A 20,431-nucleotide genomic window follows, 5' to 3' on the forward strand; every position below is an offset into this window, starting at 1 on the left:
GACTGAGTACTATGTATACTACTGCATGAATGAGTACAAAATTCTCAATTTTTGTAAATGTAGCTGTCCCTCCAAACATTATACAATTAAAGTAATTACATAAAGCCCAGACTCTTGAATATCATATTTTCAAGCAACATCAAAGATTACTTTGAGTACATTTTCCCTTAAAAAGTTTGGCAGTTTCAATTGATTCAGAAATAGATTGAGAATTTACTATTGGACTGTCAAGTCAGTTTGCCTGACCAAAATGTATTTTACTAGATGTAAATTTTTTAGTTAATAGTCCAGCCTGGTTATTTAATTAAAGAATAAAAGCATGGTGAGCTGTGAGTAAACTGTGTAGTAGCAAACATCATGAGGTACAGGAGCTGCAGGATGGGTATGTGACTCAGCTCAGATCCATCACGGCTAGAGTAAAATCATTGAAATAGCTCAAGTATTGGTAGTCTGAATTTCAAATATAGTGGATGATGTTAATAAACTAAGGGAACTCCTTTAGACTTCAGGAGGACTCTAAAATTACGAGTAATTTTTTTTTCATTAATGTACTTATTTCAAGAACTGTCCTTGACCTTCAACCTTCATTGTTTTAGAATGATACTTGAGAAATACATTTACTGGTTTTCAGATACCACATTTGGTCAGATCAAATGTTTCCCAAACTTGATAAGCTTTTATGCAGACACTTTATTTTAGGTTTTAGATTTCCTGGACTCTCTTCCATAAAGGTTCTGATTGAGTAGTTTGAGATGGAGCCTCAGCTTTTGCACTTTTTAAATATTATTTATTTTTACACAGGAACATTGGAGTTTTCCTTCTAAATTGTGTGTGTGTATCTAAATAAAAACGGAATTTTCAGAAACTTAGTATGATGGCCTTTCTTTCAATGCTTTTTGTTTGTTTGATTTTAGTACCAGAAATTGGACCCAGGGGTGCTTATCCAATGAGCCACCTCCCTGGCTTTTTTATATTATTATTATTTTATTTTGAGATAGGATCTTGCAAAGTTGCTTAAGGCCTCACTAAATTTCTGAGGCTGGCTTTTAACTTGTGATGCTCCTACCTCAGCCTCTGGGGAACCACTAGAATTTATAGGCATGTGACTCCATGCTTGGCTCATGATGACATTTTAAGTACATGTGAGCAATGCTGTATCCCTGAAATGATGCATATTTTCCATTATTAATTGTATTGTTTAAGTAAAAGCACTTCGTTGGTTTGAAGGGGCCATAGTGGTGAATGGCATGAGCCAGAGCTTTCCTGGTATGCTAGCAAATAAAAGCACGTTTATTTAATTGCATTTACCAGTGTAAGTTCATTCTTTGCAGGTTCAAATTATGGATCCTTCATTCCCCAGCCAACTGCTTTCATCATTGCAAGTCTCCTGTTTGATCAAATTCCTACCTTTTCACTATCATATTCAGAGTAAGCCCATTCATTCTTATTTTAGGCAAAATGTCCCCTTTCCTGATGTACCACCCACCTCTTCTTGTTTGAACTCTCCTCCATTAATAATGGGCAAGTTAGCCTAAATTCATCTCAGCTGTTTTCACTGATAATGATTGTCCCAAACGTTCTATAGCTTGTGTCACTCATATGAGGAATTAATATACTACACTACCTAGTTACTTAGTTATCTTGAGTGTTCTGACAGTCTAACTTGTAAACTTGTGTGGGTGAGGGGGCCATACCCTACAATTTTTCCTGTTCCTGGGATCAAAGCCAGAGTCCTTATTCATGCCAAGCAATGTATATCATCAGTTAAAGCTAACAAAAGTTAAAAACAAGAATTGTGTATTTTAAATTCAAAAGTTTGGGAGAACTGATGCCTTCCACAAAAGTTTTCCATACCATTTCTTTACCAGTGAAATTTTTATACTTTTCCTGTGCTATTAATCTTTCACTTTTCCAAGAATATAGACATCATTAGAGATTGCTGTGTCATGGATTCTCAAGGGTGATCCCTCTGATTAACCTGTATGAGAATCAAATGGAGTGCTTACAAAGTGCACAGTTTAATACCGTTTTCCCTTATTTTAATTTTTTTCCATCTGTATAATTTTGTTCCTTTTGTTATTTTGCCACACTGCTGGTCCATTCTTTTATCAACTTTATAACCCTTCCTGTTTTCTAAAGCTATAATTAGTTTCAGGTAGAGCAGGTTTAGGGTGCTGGTTAGGAATATAGCCTGTAGATATATGCTGATTTAAAATGTTGGCTGTTTTTCACTTCCACGATAACAAAGCTAATTATCTAAAAGTACTTCTGTGTTTCAGTGTCCTTTTGTAGAAAATGTGGATAATAGTTCATCTCATAGTGCTGTTATATATATCCACGTAAAATATATAAATATTTGTAAATTCTTCAGTGTTTGTATTAGCACTTAATAAATGTCAGCTGCCATTATGATTTCTCTCACTTTAACTTCCATAAAGTTTTACAACAGAGTGATTTGTAATCATATACCTCTATCAGATTCCAAATTCCTTGATGGGAGGGCCTACCTTATTTTTTAAGTTTTCAATTCATTAAATTTCAGTAAATACTGTATCAAGTAATAGGAAGATGGCAAAATCCAGTAACCAGTGTAGCCAAACTAGCAGGTTCTGGCGAGGGGCAAAGAGGGATAAGAAAAAAGACTCACATATAGACAAATGTTTTTGAAGGTAAAGCTGTAGTTGGTGCAGTGCTGTTCTCTGAAGAAAATGATCTAATGAATTATGCCACTATTCTTTATTAATATATGCCTCATTTTCAGGTTAAAGCCTCTAGAAGCATTATTCTTTGTACTCAGATGTTTATAGGACTAGCAACATCATTCACTATTCCACAATCCACAGTTGCAGTGTGGAACATGAGGAGCTTTGTGTAACTCAAAGTTTATTGTCTGAACTTACTGTTAGGTGGGCAGGTTCAGGAGAGGCGGAACTGGTGGAACACTGTGGTATTCTAGCAAGAGATTTCCTCTATTCCCAGGAGCTGTGTGTCTGATTTGAGGCTGATAAAACTCTAGCACAGTGTCTCCTCATGGAGGGCATTACAACAGCAGATAGGCATTCTGCACCTCTGCAAAGAAACATTCTTGTCTAGCAGGCGTGCCCCAGCCATGAGGTCATGTAAGACACTAGTCCCAGACAGTGTTCTCCCATTCTCTGTGACGACTCTTCACAGCAAAGTTCACAGAAAGACTGTTTTTCTGAGACTGTTTACTTCATATTAATTATAACATCAGGTAATTTAATACTCTCTATTATATTTCAGGAATTCTAATGAATCATCAATTGACCAGCACCATTTTACCAGTTTGAATGAGTTTTCAGAAATGGACAGTGTACTTTTGGATCCAACATGTGACAGATGGGTGTAACTCCATGCTAATTACCTTTTCAAGCCAACACTTGTTTGATTGTGTAAGATGTTTTTTCTGTTCAATGTTGAATTTTATTGCTAGAAAATAAAGTAAAAGTTAATGTATTTTTTTTCAAGCTTGAGTCACAATGAGTGGTAATTTAGGGAAAGAAAAAGACTCTAAAGAGAAAGATCTGAATGTGCCATCAGTCAAAGAAAGAGAAAAGATGTCAAAGGCCTCTGGAGATTTGGGGACAGAAAGCCATGAACAAGAACCTAAAACCAAAGGGAAAGATGCCAAAGATGGAAAAAGGGTCTCCAGTGCTGCCCAACCAGGGGTGGCTTTTTTAGTTGACAATAAGATCAAGCGGCCAAGTCCTGCACGTGGGACTGGGAAAAAATCCAGTAATGCAGAAGTAACTAAAGAGCTCAACAAATGCCTGGAAGAGAATGCAGTGCGTTTGGACTTATCCAGGAGGTCTATGCACAAATTGCCATCATCAATCCAACACTTGACTCAATTAACTGAACTTTATTTATACAGTAACAAACTGCAGTCCCTCCCAGCAGAGGTGGGCTGTCTAGTAAATCTCATGATCCTGGCTCTAAGTGAAAATTCACTTACCAGTTTGCCTGACTCTCTTGATAACATGAAGAAGCTGCAGCTGCTTGACTTACGGCATAATAAACTGAAAGAAATTCCTTCAGTGGTGTATAGGTTAGATTCTCTCAACACTCTCTACCTTCGCTTTAATCGCCTAACTACTGTGGAAAAGGACATAAAAAACCTGTCAAGACTCAGAACGCTTAGCATTCGAGAGAACAAAATCAAACAACTACCTGCTGAAATTGGTAAGAACATTTGAGTTATTACTATTGATTTTACTATTTGTTATGATTAATAATTCTGTTGAGTGCTTTTCCATATCAGAAAATTCCTAATATTTGTTTCTAAGTAATTAGACCTTTATTACAAACACAGTCAGCTCTGATTTTGATTGGAAAAAATGAATTTGAAAGACGTTTGCTTAATTGTTAAGTTGTCATCTGTTTTCAAAGCACCAATATATTTATACTAGATATATTAAGGCTCTACGTGCCCATTCTGTAACTTTCCTTTTTTATCTGAAGGCTTTAAATTCACATCACTTTTTACTTAGTGAATTTCTAAAGATCTTCATATTATACCTTTGTGAAACTGAAGTACCATAGGACAATAGAAAAACATTTTTAAAAAAATTTTGGTATTACCTACATTTTTATTTAAAACTCTAATATTACTATACTAGAGTGAATCTCATCATCATGTCCACAAGACATTAATTGAAAAAAAAAAACCAACTAATGTACTTAAATAGCAGAAAGATCAATAAAGGAAAGGGAAGAGGATCTGAGGAGGGTGGATAAAGGCAATTATTTTATACTGAATTTGAGCAAACCATACTCCATGCATTTATAATTGCATCAAAACAAATCCTAATGTATCACTAATATGATGCAATTAAAAATAGAAAAAAAATCGAACATAGTAGCTGTGCAGGGTGCCACATACCTATAATCCCAGCTACTTGGGTGGCTGTGGCATGGAAGGTGGCTTGAGCCCAAGATTTCCAGATATGCCTGGGCAACATATTGTATCAAAAATGAAATCAAAACAGCAAACAACAACAACAACAAAAATCCAGGGCAGAAAAGTAGAAGAGAGATCTGTCATAAACCAACACTTAGCATTTCTATACCACTCATTCTTGTCTTTTATAGTAAGCTGAATAGTAAGAAAATAAAGGAAATGTTTTAAGAGAATGGTAGTAGGAAAAAAGTAATGAATATATATGTGTAATGTCAGTAAAAAAAGAAATGAATTATCTTTATTTTTAATTATGGGAAAACTTCTGAACTAATTTGAATATAGAAATTTATTGGCATCAATTTTGTGAAATTAAAGTTACAGTTTTGTGGGTTTTTGTAAGAGTTTTAAAAAATCAAAATACAAAGTATATATTTATTTTTAAAGGGAAGCTTTTGTTTTGTAAAAGGTTTATTCAAAATACACAAAGATGAATTAAATATATTCTTGATTCAGTATAGATCTTGTTAGTGATAAAGGAAATTTTCTGATTTTAGGCTCTGGAGCTTTTCAGGGAGATGATGTTCTGTGTTTTAAAATACAGTTAAACTTTTAGATAACATGTTTTGTTAGATTTAAGTCTAGACACTTAAATATTAATTTTAACTTCAGATTACTCAAGACTATCTGTTATAGACTTTCTCAAGTAATACATGGTATGTATGAAGTAAGTATAGTTTGCTCAAGAGGTATTAAAATATTCCCAGGAATATCTATGTGGGAATGATTTATTACATATGGTCCCATAGAAATGAGATTGTCAAATGACTGCTGTTAGTATCATATTGTCAAAATTTGACCTGCATTTATGGCTTATTGTTGGATAGACGTATAGACTTGGAAAAACAAACACTGAATATTTTGTTATTGTTCCGAGGAATTGAACTCAGGGACACATGACCAGTGAGATACACCCACCCCACATTTTGAATTTTATTTAGACACAGGTTCTCTCACTGAATTGCATTATGCCACACCCTTGCTGATGCTGGCTTTGAACTCATTGTTCTCTGGTCTCAGCCTCCTTGATACTGGTATTACAGGCATGTGCCACCATGCTCAGCCAACTGCTGAATTTTTGTATGGAAATGTGAGATATTATTGCTTTTCTTTGTTATTGTTGTTTTGTGTTTGTGATATACTTAGTCCTAAAAAATTTGACTTAAATTCACAAGTCACTCTGTAAGGGTTTCTTTCTATAGCATTGCTATCAAACTACCTAGACATTAATATACTATTGTTGAATGAGGAATTATTTAACAGGATTTTAAATTTAACTTCAGTTTGTTCTTGAGAGTATACATGCAGCATTTTTACTGAAAATTGAACATACTTTAAAATTTTTTTAAATATTTCTTTTTTAAGTGTAGATGGACACAACACGATACCTTTATTTTTATGTGGTGCTGAGGATAGAACCTGGACCCAGCCCGTGCTAGGCGAGTGCTCTACTGCTGAGCCACAATCCCAGCCCCTGAACATAACTTTTTAAATTGGCATATTTTATGTCATTAAATGATTCATATTTGCAGCTACCCAACTTTTGTCTTTTATTCCTAAATTTCTAATTCTAAAAAAAATCATGGAATTGAAACAACTTAAGGTATTATGTCTTTGAAAAGATGATGACAGATCTTAAGTTTTATTCTGAAGTGAAGAGTAGAAGTATCCAAATTTTCCTTAATTATCTTTATTCTTTCAATTAATATAATGCTTTTTACTAAGCACCAAACAGACACAGTGAAGATGAGGAAGTACTTATGCTCTAAGGATTGCTATGTCTTAGGATTATTCTGTTCATTTATTATCATGTAGTGTTTTTTATATTCCAGATGATTTTCCTTGCTTTGAAGTTTGCTTTGTCTGAAATTATAGCCATACCAGCTTTGTCTTCATTGTCTATTGTTTTAAATTTCTATTAAATTGAGAAGTTATTTTTATTTATTAAAAAATGTATTTATGTAACATCAGATTATATGCCTGTATTAAGCATGTATAATAAGCATGTATATTTTGAGGTGTAAGGCATGTCTCCATCTGAACTCAATATGTATTTGATATAATTGTGCTAAATTTGTCAGCTTTTTAAATCTGGACTATGCCATCCAGCATTTGTGGTTAAATTTGCTATTTGAATATATGACATGGAGCCCTGGATGTAGCTAGTGGTAAAATATGTTCTTAGTAGGTGTGAGACCCTGAGTTCAATCAACAGGACAAAAGAAAAAAACTCCACATGACACAGATTAGTAAAGTAATCTTTTACAAGCAATATTTTCATGTTATTAGATGTCATTTTGAAATAATAGATTCAAATTTTGAGTTCAATTTTAATATTTTTCAGAAAGAATGTAAATATGTTGGGGAAAACCAGGTAACTTACAATTCAAGTATATTCTTTGATTTTTCCATTTTCAAAAAAAGTTGCCTATGTAATAATATTATATTGCTAGTTATGTTTCAAAATTATAAAAATTACTCCCTTGCATCCTAGTATAACCTGAGATATTATTTAATAATGCTTATTAAATCACTATGTTGGTCAATTTACAGGTGAATTATGTAACCTCATTATGCTGGATGTAGCTCATAATCAACTTGAACACCTTCCAAAGGAGATTGGAAATTGCATACAAATAACCAACCTTGACTTGCAGCACAACGAACTGCTAGACCTCCCAGATACTATAGGTACGAAAGGAAAAAGAAGATATTGATGATTATTTATAGCAACCTAGATATTTAAAGGGTTATTTTTGATCCATTTTGGTAACACAATTTAAAGAAATTATCAAAGTACTATATAAGTAATAAGAATTTTAAGACAGTGTTTGAAAACTTTTCCTATTTCAGGAAAATAAAATTAAATTTTAGGAAATTAACTCAGTCGGTTTAAAAGAATGTTAAGTTTCATGTATATACTCTATTATTTATAGCTTATTATAAAATGATGGATTTTTGGTATTGTTATTTCAGCATATTACATGGAGGAGGTCCGTTTTTGCTAAAGTAGGCAATATTAAAAAATAAAGCCTTTGCTGTTTAGTTTCTGAACATGGCCAGTATAGTTTAAATGTTGCTCATTTGTAGTGTTGAGGGAGTAGTAAGAAAAGACATGTTTTAAAGACTTCATACATCACACTGCAAAAAGTTTGAGCTTACCAAGATAATGTTCTATATTTATGTAGATTTTTTTTCAAAAGCCCAAACATATCTACAAACACAAAAGGTAATTTTAAAAACATAATGCTTTTTAGTTATTAGTGTAATATAAGAATGCTATAGTGCTTATTTGGCAAAATATTCATATAATTTCATTAAAAATATTTCAGAAATGCTATTGTATTTTTTGAGATGTAGGTCTGTCTTATCTTTCTCTAGAAAGATTTTTTATTTCCTGTGGCAGGTACCTAATGGAATCACTATAATCAATCCGTATTCATAGCTGGATATTTTTGTGGCCCATTAGGTAATACAAAGTTTGTTACAGATGATTTAGAGGACTGTTTTATCTCTAATTCACCTATATTATTGGTTGTAGTCATGATTGGTCCCATTCTGCTCAGGCCCTAGATTTGACTCTTGCCAGAATGACAGTCTTGGAGCTGCAGGTTAGGAAAGTGCTCTCAAACTTTTCAGCCTTTTGCTTATTTATGGTCTATTATTTAGTTCTTTTTTTATTTTGGAAGATGGTTTTTAGAGTTTTTTAAGGGTATGGTTTGAATTAACTCCCAAGGAAATTGTTAAAGAATTTTAAAATCCAGTTATTTGGCTCAACTCTATACAGAAAAGCTTACTAAGACTTAGTTATAGTTACTGTCCATTGAACACATGCTTTCCTGAATTCTTGCCATGGGTCTTTATATCATATTCTTATTTGAAATGGTAATGGGTTAAAAGTATTTTATAAATGTTTTTTTCTGAAAGGCAAAATCATCTGTAACACACAATGAATTGTTCTTATAGCCATAGTGAATATTTTATATAAATTTTCTATATGAGATTTATATTCATGGTTCAATATAGTAGGAAACAAGAACAACTATTTCCTAATTTTCTTTCTTTAAAATCTATTGAAGGGGCTGTAGTTTTGGCTTAGTAGTAGAATGCTCATCCAGCATGTGTGAGGCACTGGGTTTGATCCTCAGCACCACATAAAACTAAATAAATAAAATAAAGGTATTGTGTCCAACTACAACTTAAAATTAAAAAAATAAAATCAACTGAAATGATGAACAAAGAGAAATGATCCTGGAAGAAAAAAGCATAGAAAATATGTATTGTATATAAAGCATAATCAGACTAACTAAACAAGGAAACATGAATAAAATACAAGTCTTCCCAAGTCAAACTCAATAGAAAATGCTATATACTATAGTGAACACAACACCAAAAATAGCGATCTATAGGATAAAGTATAATTTCCCTCCATATCTAGAACAAAAAGAAGGGAATGTATGTAAATCCTGTGAAAAATTATATTATGAGAAATAAAGCTAGAAGTACTAGATAGAGCTGTAACCCCAATCCCTTTTTTATTTTGAGGTGGGGTTTGAATAAATCAGTGAGGCTCACCAAGAACTTGTGAATGTCTTGTCTCAGCCTCTGGAGTCAGTTGGGTTACAAGGATTCTATACTGTACCTGCCCATGACTGCCATGAGATCAAGTCTCAGTGTAGTTTTGTATTGCATTCCCTAGTTTTAAAAGGTGTTCAACATTTTTTTTTCATGCACTTTGTTAGCCATTTGTACTTCTTCTTTTGAGAAGTATCTATTTACCTACTTATTAGTGGGGTTATTTTGTTAAGTTTTTGGAGTTCTTATTTTATCTGTTAACACTATTTCAGGAGAAGAGCAGTGATTCTCTCTCAGGTGTGTTCTTTTTCTCTTTACATTCCTAATTGTTGTCTTTGCTGATCAGAAGCTTTTTAATTTGATGTTGTCCCATTTATTAACTCTTTGCACTATTTCCTAAGGCTGTTGGGTTCTATTGAGAAAGTTATTGACTATTCTAAAAGCTGGAGTGTTGAACCTGTATTTTCTTCTAGGAGTTGCAGTTTCTGGTCTAATTCTTAGGATTTTGATCCATTTTGTGTTGCTTTTTGGCAGGATGATACATAAGAGTCTAGTTTCATTCTTCCCACCACCAAGTGTTAAAAAGGTTATTTTTTCTCTAATATATGTTTTAACACCTTATTGAAGTATCAGATGACTGTGGGTTTGTCTCTGTGTCTTCTATTCTGTACCATTGATCTATGTCTCTTTTTATGCCACTACTATGCAGTTTTTGATACTGTCGTTCTGTAGTACAATTTGAAGTCATTTATTGTGATGCCTAAAGCATTGCTTTGTTGGCTAAACATCACTTTACCTATTCTTGGTCTTCTATTCTTCCAAATGAATTTTAGGAATTTTTTTTCTAGTTCTATGAGTAATGTTATTGGTATTTTGTTGGGGGTTGTATTGAACCTATATTCTGCTTGTTGGAGTAGGATCATTTTAATAATATTTTGTCTATCCATGAACATGGGAGGTCTTTCTTCTGGGGTCTTCAATTTCTTCAATATTCTAAAATTTTCATTGTAGAGGTTAGATTTATTCCTAAATTGGTCAGTTGGTGGTTTTTTTGTTTTTTGTTTTAAAGTCTATTGTGAGGTTGTTTTATGATTTTTTTTCTCTGTGTATTCATTGTTGGTATATAGGAAAGCTATTGATTTTTGTATGTTGGATTTGTATCCTGCTAATTTGTCAAATTTGTTTGTTAGCTCTAGCAATCTTTTGGTGGAATTTTAGGATTTTCTAATTATTGACACTGTATAATTCTTGGAATATTGTGGATGCTATACACCATTGGTACTTGAGCTTATCAAACAAATTCTAGCCTCAGGTGCAATCAGAGCACTAAAAGAAAGGTTTTGGCCACAGAGAGAGTGTAGATGGGGCTAGATGGTAAAATCTCCCAGAAAGCAGGACCAGGGTCCTTTGGGTTCACTTTCTTTGACACAAAGTAACTTCCTTATGTATCCTTCTGTGTCTTGGTTTCCTTAATCATTCTATGTTTCATTTTTTATTAGAAGTGATTCTTCTGATTTTAATTTATATTATGAATATGAAAACATTTATATTCATTATAAATATCTTGTAATTCAGATGACATATCAAAAACACATGGTTTCATGTATAACATTTTCTTCAAGGTCAGGTAATATTTTAAAGATCAATAAAATCTAAGAATAATATTGCCATTATTTTATATGATTTGCTGGTGGTCAGCAAATATAGTACCATTTCTATTTTGAGTAAAGGAAGTTAATAAGTACTATGTTTTCAAAAGTTTATGAATCACAGTTATTTCTCATTTACAGTGTTTATTAAAATAATTTTTTCTCTTTTTTTTCATCATTCATATCCCCTGTATCATGTAGCAGAAGCCTGAGTTTTGGTGAAAATTTGAACATTTGAATCATGATCTGTTATTCATATCAGCAGTCTTAATTGACTTTTGAGATTCTCCCTGTCATCTCTTGGAGAAGAATGATATACCTGTAACAGTATTCACAAACTTAACAGAAATGTATCTTTTGATTCTGTTCCTTTCCCCTTTCTGCTAGCTTAGCACTTCAAAAGTGTAACTTATTATGAAAATAATAAATACCCAACTGCTGTCTTGAAGTAAATATTTTGCCTGTATTACTAACCACTAACTTCCCTGGAACTTTGAAAAGCCACCCAAGCCCTCCATTCCCTTCTCCCCTTCAAAATGGATGCAGTTTATCAGAGTGTCATCAAAAGGATTCTAGTGGATTTCCTTAGTTAATTAAGAAGATACATTGAAGACAAAACACACTTAATATTTCCTAAATGGTAATTTTTAATCTTGATTTTTGTATACTATTTTATTCCTGTTGGAATATTACTTAATTGGAATCAGAATACTTTTGGGCTCAGTTTACCAACTCTGTTGAAGGAAAGTGATGTGCATGAGCCTACCAATAGTTATACTAGGAAGAACTGAGATGATTGCTGCTTTTCTGAATTATAGTTGACTAGATTTATAGTATAGACTCATGAGATTTTTTTATTACTGCCAATGACTAATTTTTATAAATTTAGAAAGTAAAACTGTACCAATTAATCATTTTCATGTAACTTGCTTCAGCAAGAGGGAAAGAAACCAATGAATCAGTGAAAGAAGGTTATGAAGCATAATGGCTGTCCTCTTAAGTTCCAAGGCTTAATTGATGCCATCAACTTAATGTATGCTATCATCCATTTATGCAAGCATTATAAACATCAAAAAGAAGGTTTATCATACAATAATATTTTAAAAATGATCAAACAAAAAGAAAGAAATGGACAGATACTAGAAGGTTCTGAAAATTGAAAGCCCACAAGTATTTGTCACTAAAAACATAAGTGTGACCTAGAGACCAGACAATCATTTCTATGTCTTCTAACATTGAAAAGGAAAATTTAAAAGTAAAGGCAACATCTGACATTTTAACCTACACTATGTAATAAAAATGTCACAGCAACAGTTATATCAAAGAAACTTTTTTTCTTATATATGTTATTTGGTAAGTTTAATTTGATTTGAATCTTTTATGATAGTAGATGTCATTATATCCCTCTTTGTAGCTCATGTGTATTCTCGTACTGACAATAAAACTAGAAAATGCCTGGAAAATAAAATGCTATTTTTAATGTACTCATTAGTGGCTAATATGTTCTTCAGCAGGATTTGCTTAGATTTCATTAATGTAGATGTATTTTTGTATGGTGCTCAGAAAGTTATTGATCTTGGAGCACTTTAGATTTTCACATTAGAGATGCCCAGTCTGTGTAACTTCTTGTCACAAGTTGGTTCTAAAGATTAAGTTGTTAAAAGATGACAATAATTTTCAATAGGACACTTAACAAAGTATAGCTGCATATTTGATTATTTTTCTTATACAAGTTCCTTGGTTCTAGAAGATAAGAATCTTGTAATCCAGTGGATAGCCTGTGACAGTAAAGAGGTTCATTTTATATTTCCAGGCAACCTGTCTCATTTATATCGTCTTGGTCTGAGATACAATAGACTGTCAGCAATACCCAGATCACTAGCAAACTGCAGTGCACTTGAAGACTTAAATTTGGAGAACAATAACATTTCTGCTTTACCAGAGGTAAGAATTGTATGAGAGAAAACATGACTGGATTGAAATAAGCCTTCAAGATAATTTAGGGAAAACTAACCAATCTTTATAGCTGGGGACATAATTTGGTGACTGAAATTGTTAAAATAACAAGCATCCTATATAGCTACCACTAAAACAGAATTCAAAAGAGGAAAGAAAGGATACAGGGAAGCTTTTTTTAATATAAATAAGGTAAAAATCAGAAGGAAAATTAGTGTGCTATAGTTCCCATAGCACTGTGTAAATCATTCATATGTCATTTTGGGCAATGGCAGTAAAAATATTAAGAAAAAGCTGTATGGCTGGTTTTCAATCTCATCTATCCTGCTCAGTTCTTTATAAAAATGTACTGTAGAAAGATGATAAATGGCAAGAACTACCTTGATAGAACATACTACTTGTTATTAAAATTAATGTTAGCTGCAACTCTAATGTGACACAAATTATTACCCTTATCAATGCAGTAATATTAAAAGTATTTAGTATATTAGAGTCACCAAAATCTTTCATTTTTAAACATTACTTTTTAATTTTTGAAAAAAATTTAAATTAGTTTTCCATGACAGTAGAATGCATTTGTGCACTTTTATATACATAGGTAGGTATAATTCATCATTTTACTGATTTTTCCATGTGACTGACACAGTACTTTCATTTTTATTTATTTATTTTCTTTAGTGCTGAGGATTGAACCCAGTGCCTCACATGTGCCCGGCAAGTGCTCTACCACTGAGCTACAGCCAAAGTCCTGATTTTACATGTTATAGAATCACATCAGTAATACAGACTTATATGTGCATAAGGCAATAATGTTGGTGTCATCCTTCCTATCTCCCTAACCCCTCCCCTCCCCTCTCTTTACTCCCATCTACCTAATCTAAGGTAAACTAAAGTACTCTTTCTAGTGCCCCCTCCTTATTTTGAATTACCATCAGCATATCAGAGAAAACATTTGGCCTTTGGTGCTTATCATGATGTTCTAAAGCTCCATTCATTTATTGGAAAATGCCATGATTTATTTTTTCTTTAGGGCTGAATAATATTCCATTGTACATTTGATTTAGCCATTCATCTATTGAAAGACACCTAGATTGGTTCCACAGTTTAGCTATTGTGAATTGAACTGCTATAAACATTGACATGGCTATGTCACTGTAGTATGCTAATAATAAATCCTTTTTAGTATAAACCAAAGAATTTGATAGCTGGGTCAAATGGTGGTTCTATTTCAAGTTTTCTTGGAATCTCCATCTGCTTTCCATAGTAGTTACACCAATTTACAGTCACTCCAGCAATGTGTGAGGGTTCATTTTTACTATCTCTTTGCCATATCTTCTTGCCTTTATTCTTGATCATTGTCAATCTGAGTGGAGTGAAATGAAATCTTAAAGTAGTTTTGATTTGCCTTTCTATAATTGTTAGAGATGTTGAACATTTTGTCATATATTTTTTGATTGTGTTTCTTTTGAGAAGTGTCTGTTCAGTACCTTCGACCTTTCATTGATGGGGTTATTTTTGTGTGTGTAAGTTTTTTGACATTAATGATTTATTGTACATGCATGCAGTAAAGATATTCTCCCAATCACTAGGGTCTCTCTCTATATTATTAATTGTTTCTTTTGCTGAGAAGACATGTTTTAGCTTGAGTCTATCTCATTCATTGATTCTTGGTTTTACTGCTTGCACTTTAGGGGTCTTGTTAAGGAAGTCAGATCCTTGGTCAACATGGTGAAGACTAGGGCCTTCTTTTTCTTCTAGTAAGATGAGGGTCTCTATTCTAATGCCTAAGGTTTTGATCCACTTTGATTTGAGTTTTGTACAGAGCGGGAGAGAGAGGTTTCATTTCATTTTGTACAGAGGGAGACAGGTTTAATTTCATTTTGTTACATAGATGTTACTTTTAACTTGGCTTGTTTGTATATATTAAATCATTTTTTATTTATTTTGTGTTGGTAGTAATTGGGTATAATATAACACTCTTTTAAACTGTGTTTCTCAACAATAAAAGGGAATTTTACTCTTAAATGTTTGCTTATGTTTATTCAAGCATAATATTTTAAGAATGTAATGTTGACTTAAGAATTGATAGATCTTTTGCAAATTTTTTTTCTTCCCTAATGATTAAAAATGTAGATACACAAACAGACACACACACACACACACACACACACACACAGAGTAAATTTGTGTATCTGAATTTTCATGAAACAGCTTGGCCAGGGTTGAAAGATGAATTTCAACCAGGCAAAGTGGTGCTTGTTTTTAACTACTCCCGAGACTGAGGCAGGAAGATTGCATGCCTAAGGCCAGCATGGGCAATTTAATGATACCTTATCTCAAAATTTAAAAAAATAAAAAGGGCTGAGATTTTAGCTCAGTGGTAAGTGTGCCCCTGGATTCAGTCTGTAGTATTGGTGGGGGGAGAGGAATTGAGTTTCCCACAATTGCAGTTTCTAGACTGCATCAGTTCATTAAGACTACTATGACAGTATCTTACCTATGACAAAAGAGTACTTCTGCTGGCAGCAGGTTGAATGGGATAAGGAGTAAATCCACAGATACAAGATACAGTTCTGAGAACCAGAATATCTGGATTTTTGTCTTTGATCATAGTAACTTACACATGATCAAAGTGTATGAGGTTCTTTTGTTTAATGTCACCCCTCGTGCTAATGAATGACTTGTATTCATAAGTGGGTAAGTAATTAGCACATTGACTAGTTTTTTTTGAGATTATATTTGGACACGGTTTGTGAGCTTAATTAAGAGTGACTGGTTTTAATATATGTCCATATACATAAGTATAAAGACTGGGTCTATATCAAAATTCAAATAGTGGAAATTCAATTTAAATGTGTGTGTATATATTGCCCCATTTTTATTGTCAGTGAGGGGAAGCTTGTGTGTGTGTGTGTGTGTGCGTGTGTGTGTGTGTGTGTGTGTGTGTGTGTGTGTGTGCGCGCGCGAGCATTGCCCCATTACAATTATACGCTGTACGTGGGTTACTTTTGACAAACTCATACATGCCTGGAACTCAATTTTAGTTCAGGCTCCTCCCCTTTACTTCCCATGCCCCTTCCCCCATTTTCCTTCCTGTTTGCTACTGATTTTCTTTTGCTCATGTACTTGTTCACTTTTGAGTGGTTCTTTCTACTTATACATAAAATTGAAATAGCGTATGTTATGTTTATATATGTATATAGCATGACTTTAAAATCGCTTTGCATACCCCTATCCCTTCCCTCCATTCACCCTCTCAATCTCCTTCTAGTCTACTGATCTTTCCTTTATTTTATGAAACTAATCTTCTCTTCCTTCATTTCTGTATTTTGCTTTAGCTTCCTCATATGAGAGAGAAAACATTAGACCCTTTAATTTTTGAGACTGGCATATTTCACTTAGCAAGATTAAATACACATAAGGAAATGAAACTATAACTTTAAGCACATATGCTCAAGACATGAAGCTAGGAGCTCGACATGTATTATTTTATATTCAGTATCTTCCTATGATTTGTAGGGAATATTCTTATTGAATAGATAGGGGGAAAAGACAGATGGTTTTATTTTAGTCGGATTTGTTACCGTAAACATTTTTTTGAAAAAATGGGAGAGATATTATCTAATCAATTTACCAAAGTTGGCAAAATTGATGAGTAGAAGACCTAAGATAGGAATCCAGATATATGTGACTGTAAAGGAAAGATAAACACCTATGTTTCACAGTGTGATCTAAGTAATGCATGGAAGAGGGTTGTGGCTGTAGCTCAGTGGAAGAGCACTTGCCTCCTATCATGTGTGAGGCATTGGGTTCAATCCTAAGTACTATATAAAAATAAAATAAATAAAATAAAGGCATTCTATCCATCTACAACTATAAATTTTTTTTGAAAATATGTTGAAGAGAAGTCTTCTTGTACTCTTAGTGTAATAAAATATCAATATTTTGTCATAGAAGAATATCAGTTCAGCAGTTTGTCAGTTTTAAGAATAACATTTTTGCAATGAGTCTCAATAAAACTTGTTTGTGATAAAGCAGATTAAAGACATTTTTCTTGAATTGTCATATAAGGTTTTCTTAAGCACTGTTCTTGTGCTCACATTTTGTCTGTGTGCAAAAATAGATGCTAAGGATAGATTTTTAATGTTTAGTGTGAAAATCAAATATTTATTAAATAGATAATTCACTTTCAATTCTATAGTTATTTTCTTCCTTCCTTTTATATTGCCATAACTGACATCTCAGGTACCAAGCCTTCATGGAGGACCAACAGCTGGATTTTGAATGGTACTTTAAACCCACATACTCTCAGTGGGCTTTGTTTCTTTTTGCTTATATTTTTATTTAATCTAGGTTGTTTTTTTCCTGTTCTGAATTCTGATTTCTTTTTTGATCTTTCAAAATTTAATTGCAGTCTATTTTCTGCATTTCTAAGTATTCTAGTATTTCTTCTTTACTTTGGAATTAAATAGGGGTTCTAAAATTCTAGCAGTTATTATATGTTAGGTAAGGTAAAATTGTTTGTGTATTTTGTCTCCCTTGCCTTACTACAACCCATAAAGTAAGGCATTATCATTTCAAAAGTGAATAAACCAAGTATTAATTCAACAGTTTACCCAAACAGGAATAGTGGTGCACACGTGCAATCCCAGCTACTCGGAAGGCTGAAGTCAGATCACAAGTTCAAGGCTAGCCTGGGCAACTTAGTGAAACTCTAAGATAATTTCAAAGAAAAATGCCACGGATATAGTTCATAGGTGGAGGAACCTTGTGTTCAATCCCCAGTACCAGTAAATAAAGAAAGAGAGAAAAGAAGAAAGAAAAATAGTTTGCTCCAAATCACAAGCTATTAAATGATAAGGCAAGACTGATTCAAAACTATTTGAATAACCAATAACAAACAGTATTTCTTAAATATTGGTATGCAAGTCAACAGAGAAGTTTGTTGTAATGCATATTAATTCTGTGGGAGTCAGCCTAGAATCTCCATTTCTAACACACTTTCAGGGGCTACTAATGTTGCTCTTCCTTGATCCAGCCTAAATAATGAGCACCTATTCTGTGTAATTTATTATTGATGATATAGCAATTGTGCATTATTTTCTAAGTGCTTGCTATCTGTGATTTATATCTCTAAAAATGTTTAATGTTCTTAAAGGCAGAGATTTCTTTATATTTACACACTTAGCAGTTTCTTTATATAGTGGGAAACTAAAGTAGGAACATATGAGTTTATGTTTAGTAAGTACTTGCTTAATAGGTACTTGTATTCCTTCAAATTTTACCATATAAAAAGGAATGATCAGCTTCTGAATTTAGTATTCCTAAAGAACCATTAAATTATTGAATAATGATTTATACTGTGACAGGAATTATGTTAATTTTTTTACTATTTATTTTTATTTATTTTTGCGTGCTGCTGAGGATCAAACTCAAGGTCTTACGTGTGCAAGGCAAGTATTCTACTACTGAGCTAAAACTCCAGCTTACTCTTAATAGTAATGTTAATCTTAATACTAATTTAGATAATTATATAACTAAAACCTATATAGGGTTTGTTACAGTAAGTGGCATAGCACTCTCAAACTAGCCACCTTGAGATACTTCTCAGTCATAATGTGTACTTTATATTATAGAGTGATTCAAATAAACTAAAGCCAAACAATTCAAAAAAAGGGAAAAATTCCTGATTTCTTGTGAAATCTGAAAAATCTGAGTGCACTGACTTCACAATTTCCACGAGGCAGGACAACAGCTTGCTGTAATTGAGTATTGACTATCTGGAGGAAGTGTCACAGAATCAGCCTAACCTGTTTCTATAGATCCTTCTCTGCAAGGCCTTGAGGCATTTGTGTTTAGAATTTGCTGTTCTATTCAAATGAAGTTTTTTCAGTTCTAATTTAGATTTATGCTTTTTTTTTAACAGAGCCTTTTATGCAGTCTTGTGAAACTGAACAGTTTGAACTTGGCTAGAAATTACTTCCAGTCATATCCAGTGGGTGGTCCAGCTCAGTTTTTCACCATCTGTTCCCTCAACATGGAACACAATCAGATCAATAAAATCCCATATGGAATTTTCTCTAGAGCAAAAGCATTAAGAAAACTAAATATGAAGGTAAAGTTTTTGTATCAGGAGTAAAGGAGGAATTACTAATGCATTGATATTCTATCGTCTCTAATGACGTGGGTTATGTGTCATTTTACTTTGTTGACAAAGTCTACTTAGGGGATACACACACACACACACACACACACACACACACAGAGTCGGGGGAGATATTTAGTTGTCAGTGGGCCTTTATTTTATATATTTATATGTGGTGCTGATAATCAGTCTCAGTGACTCACATATGCTAGGCAAGCACTCTACAACTGAGCCACAACCCCAGCCCCTTGGGGGCAGTGTTTATCAGTTAAAAAGTATTTTAGAATTGTGTATAATACCCTAGGAATTTGTCCTTAAGAATTAATATGAGGTTTTATTAAAGTATATTTGTAGGTATATTTATTGCAGAACAGTTTTAAAGGTACCAAATTATTATTACTCTTAGGGATTTAAATTTTTAAAGTGGAATACTGCAGAGCCACCAAAATTGATGCTCAGATATAGAAGAATATTAAATACCAGTTACAATATTCTTAATTTATTAAGAATTAGGAAGTCACAGCATATAAAAAATTCTTTGCATACATAAAGTTTAAAGCTGTTTAGAGTATGATTAAATACAGTAAATACTTAGGTATTTATGTGTACATATATAGTCAGTGTTTTCTAAAATGTATCTCTTTAAAGACCACCCATAAGTAATTCTGATCTGCAGTTCTTTTTATTTCTTATCTCTATACTGTCAGTGAAAGGATCTCATGTTTGTAATAGTTTATTGTGAAAGAGGTGAAGAAATGGTGATTTATCTAGCCCAGTGATTTAATTTTTAGTAAACTTTCTACACAGAGAAAACAGTCTATTTGGCCATACAGCTATTTCATGGCTGAGGCAGGAATTCAGCTTCCTATATTCTTTTAAATCTAGGTAGAGGGTTCTTTATATTATATCATTCAATATCTTTTTGTCTTTGATGAACCAGTCACAATTATTCTTTATAATTTAAATTTACAATTTCTTGACTCTGTCTATACTTTGTCATAAATACAGTATGTATCTTTTATGGTAATTTGGAAGAACATAATTACTGAAGTAGTATAAATTCAAAATCCTATTACAAAAAAAATTTTTAATAGTTACATAATTAATATATGCAGTAACAGTAATGTA

At 32.9% G+C, this 20,431-nt stretch overlaps 1 protein-coding gene across 1 annotated transcript in view; it reads left to right on the forward strand.

Moving 5' to 3' along the window:
- The window catches only part of LOC101971169 (uncharacterized), a 70,431-nt gene that overhangs the window by 11,223 nt on the left and 38,777 nt on the right, over window positions 1-20,431 (forward strand). Inside the window, exons 2-5 of the mRNA XM_040271302.2 lie at window positions 3,265-4,203; window positions 7,532-7,669; window positions 13,016-13,146; window positions 19,085-19,273. Coding sequence (XP_040127236.1) covers window positions 3,501-4,203; window positions 7,532-7,669; window positions 13,016-13,146; window positions 19,085-19,273 — 1,161 coding nt within the window. The 5' untranslated portion in view covers window positions 3,265-3,500. The remainder of the gene's footprint in view (window positions 1-3,264; window positions 4,204-7,531; window positions 7,670-13,015; window positions 13,147-19,084; window positions 19,274-20,431) is intronic.

Source organism: Ictidomys tridecemlineatus, chromosome 12 (assembly GCF_052094955.1).
Source record: "Ictidomys tridecemlineatus isolate mIctTri1 chromosome 12, mIctTri1.hap1, whole genome shotgun sequence".
NCBI classification, from domain to species: Eukaryota; Metazoa; Chordata; class Mammalia; order Rodentia; family Sciuridae; genus Ictidomys; species Ictidomys tridecemlineatus.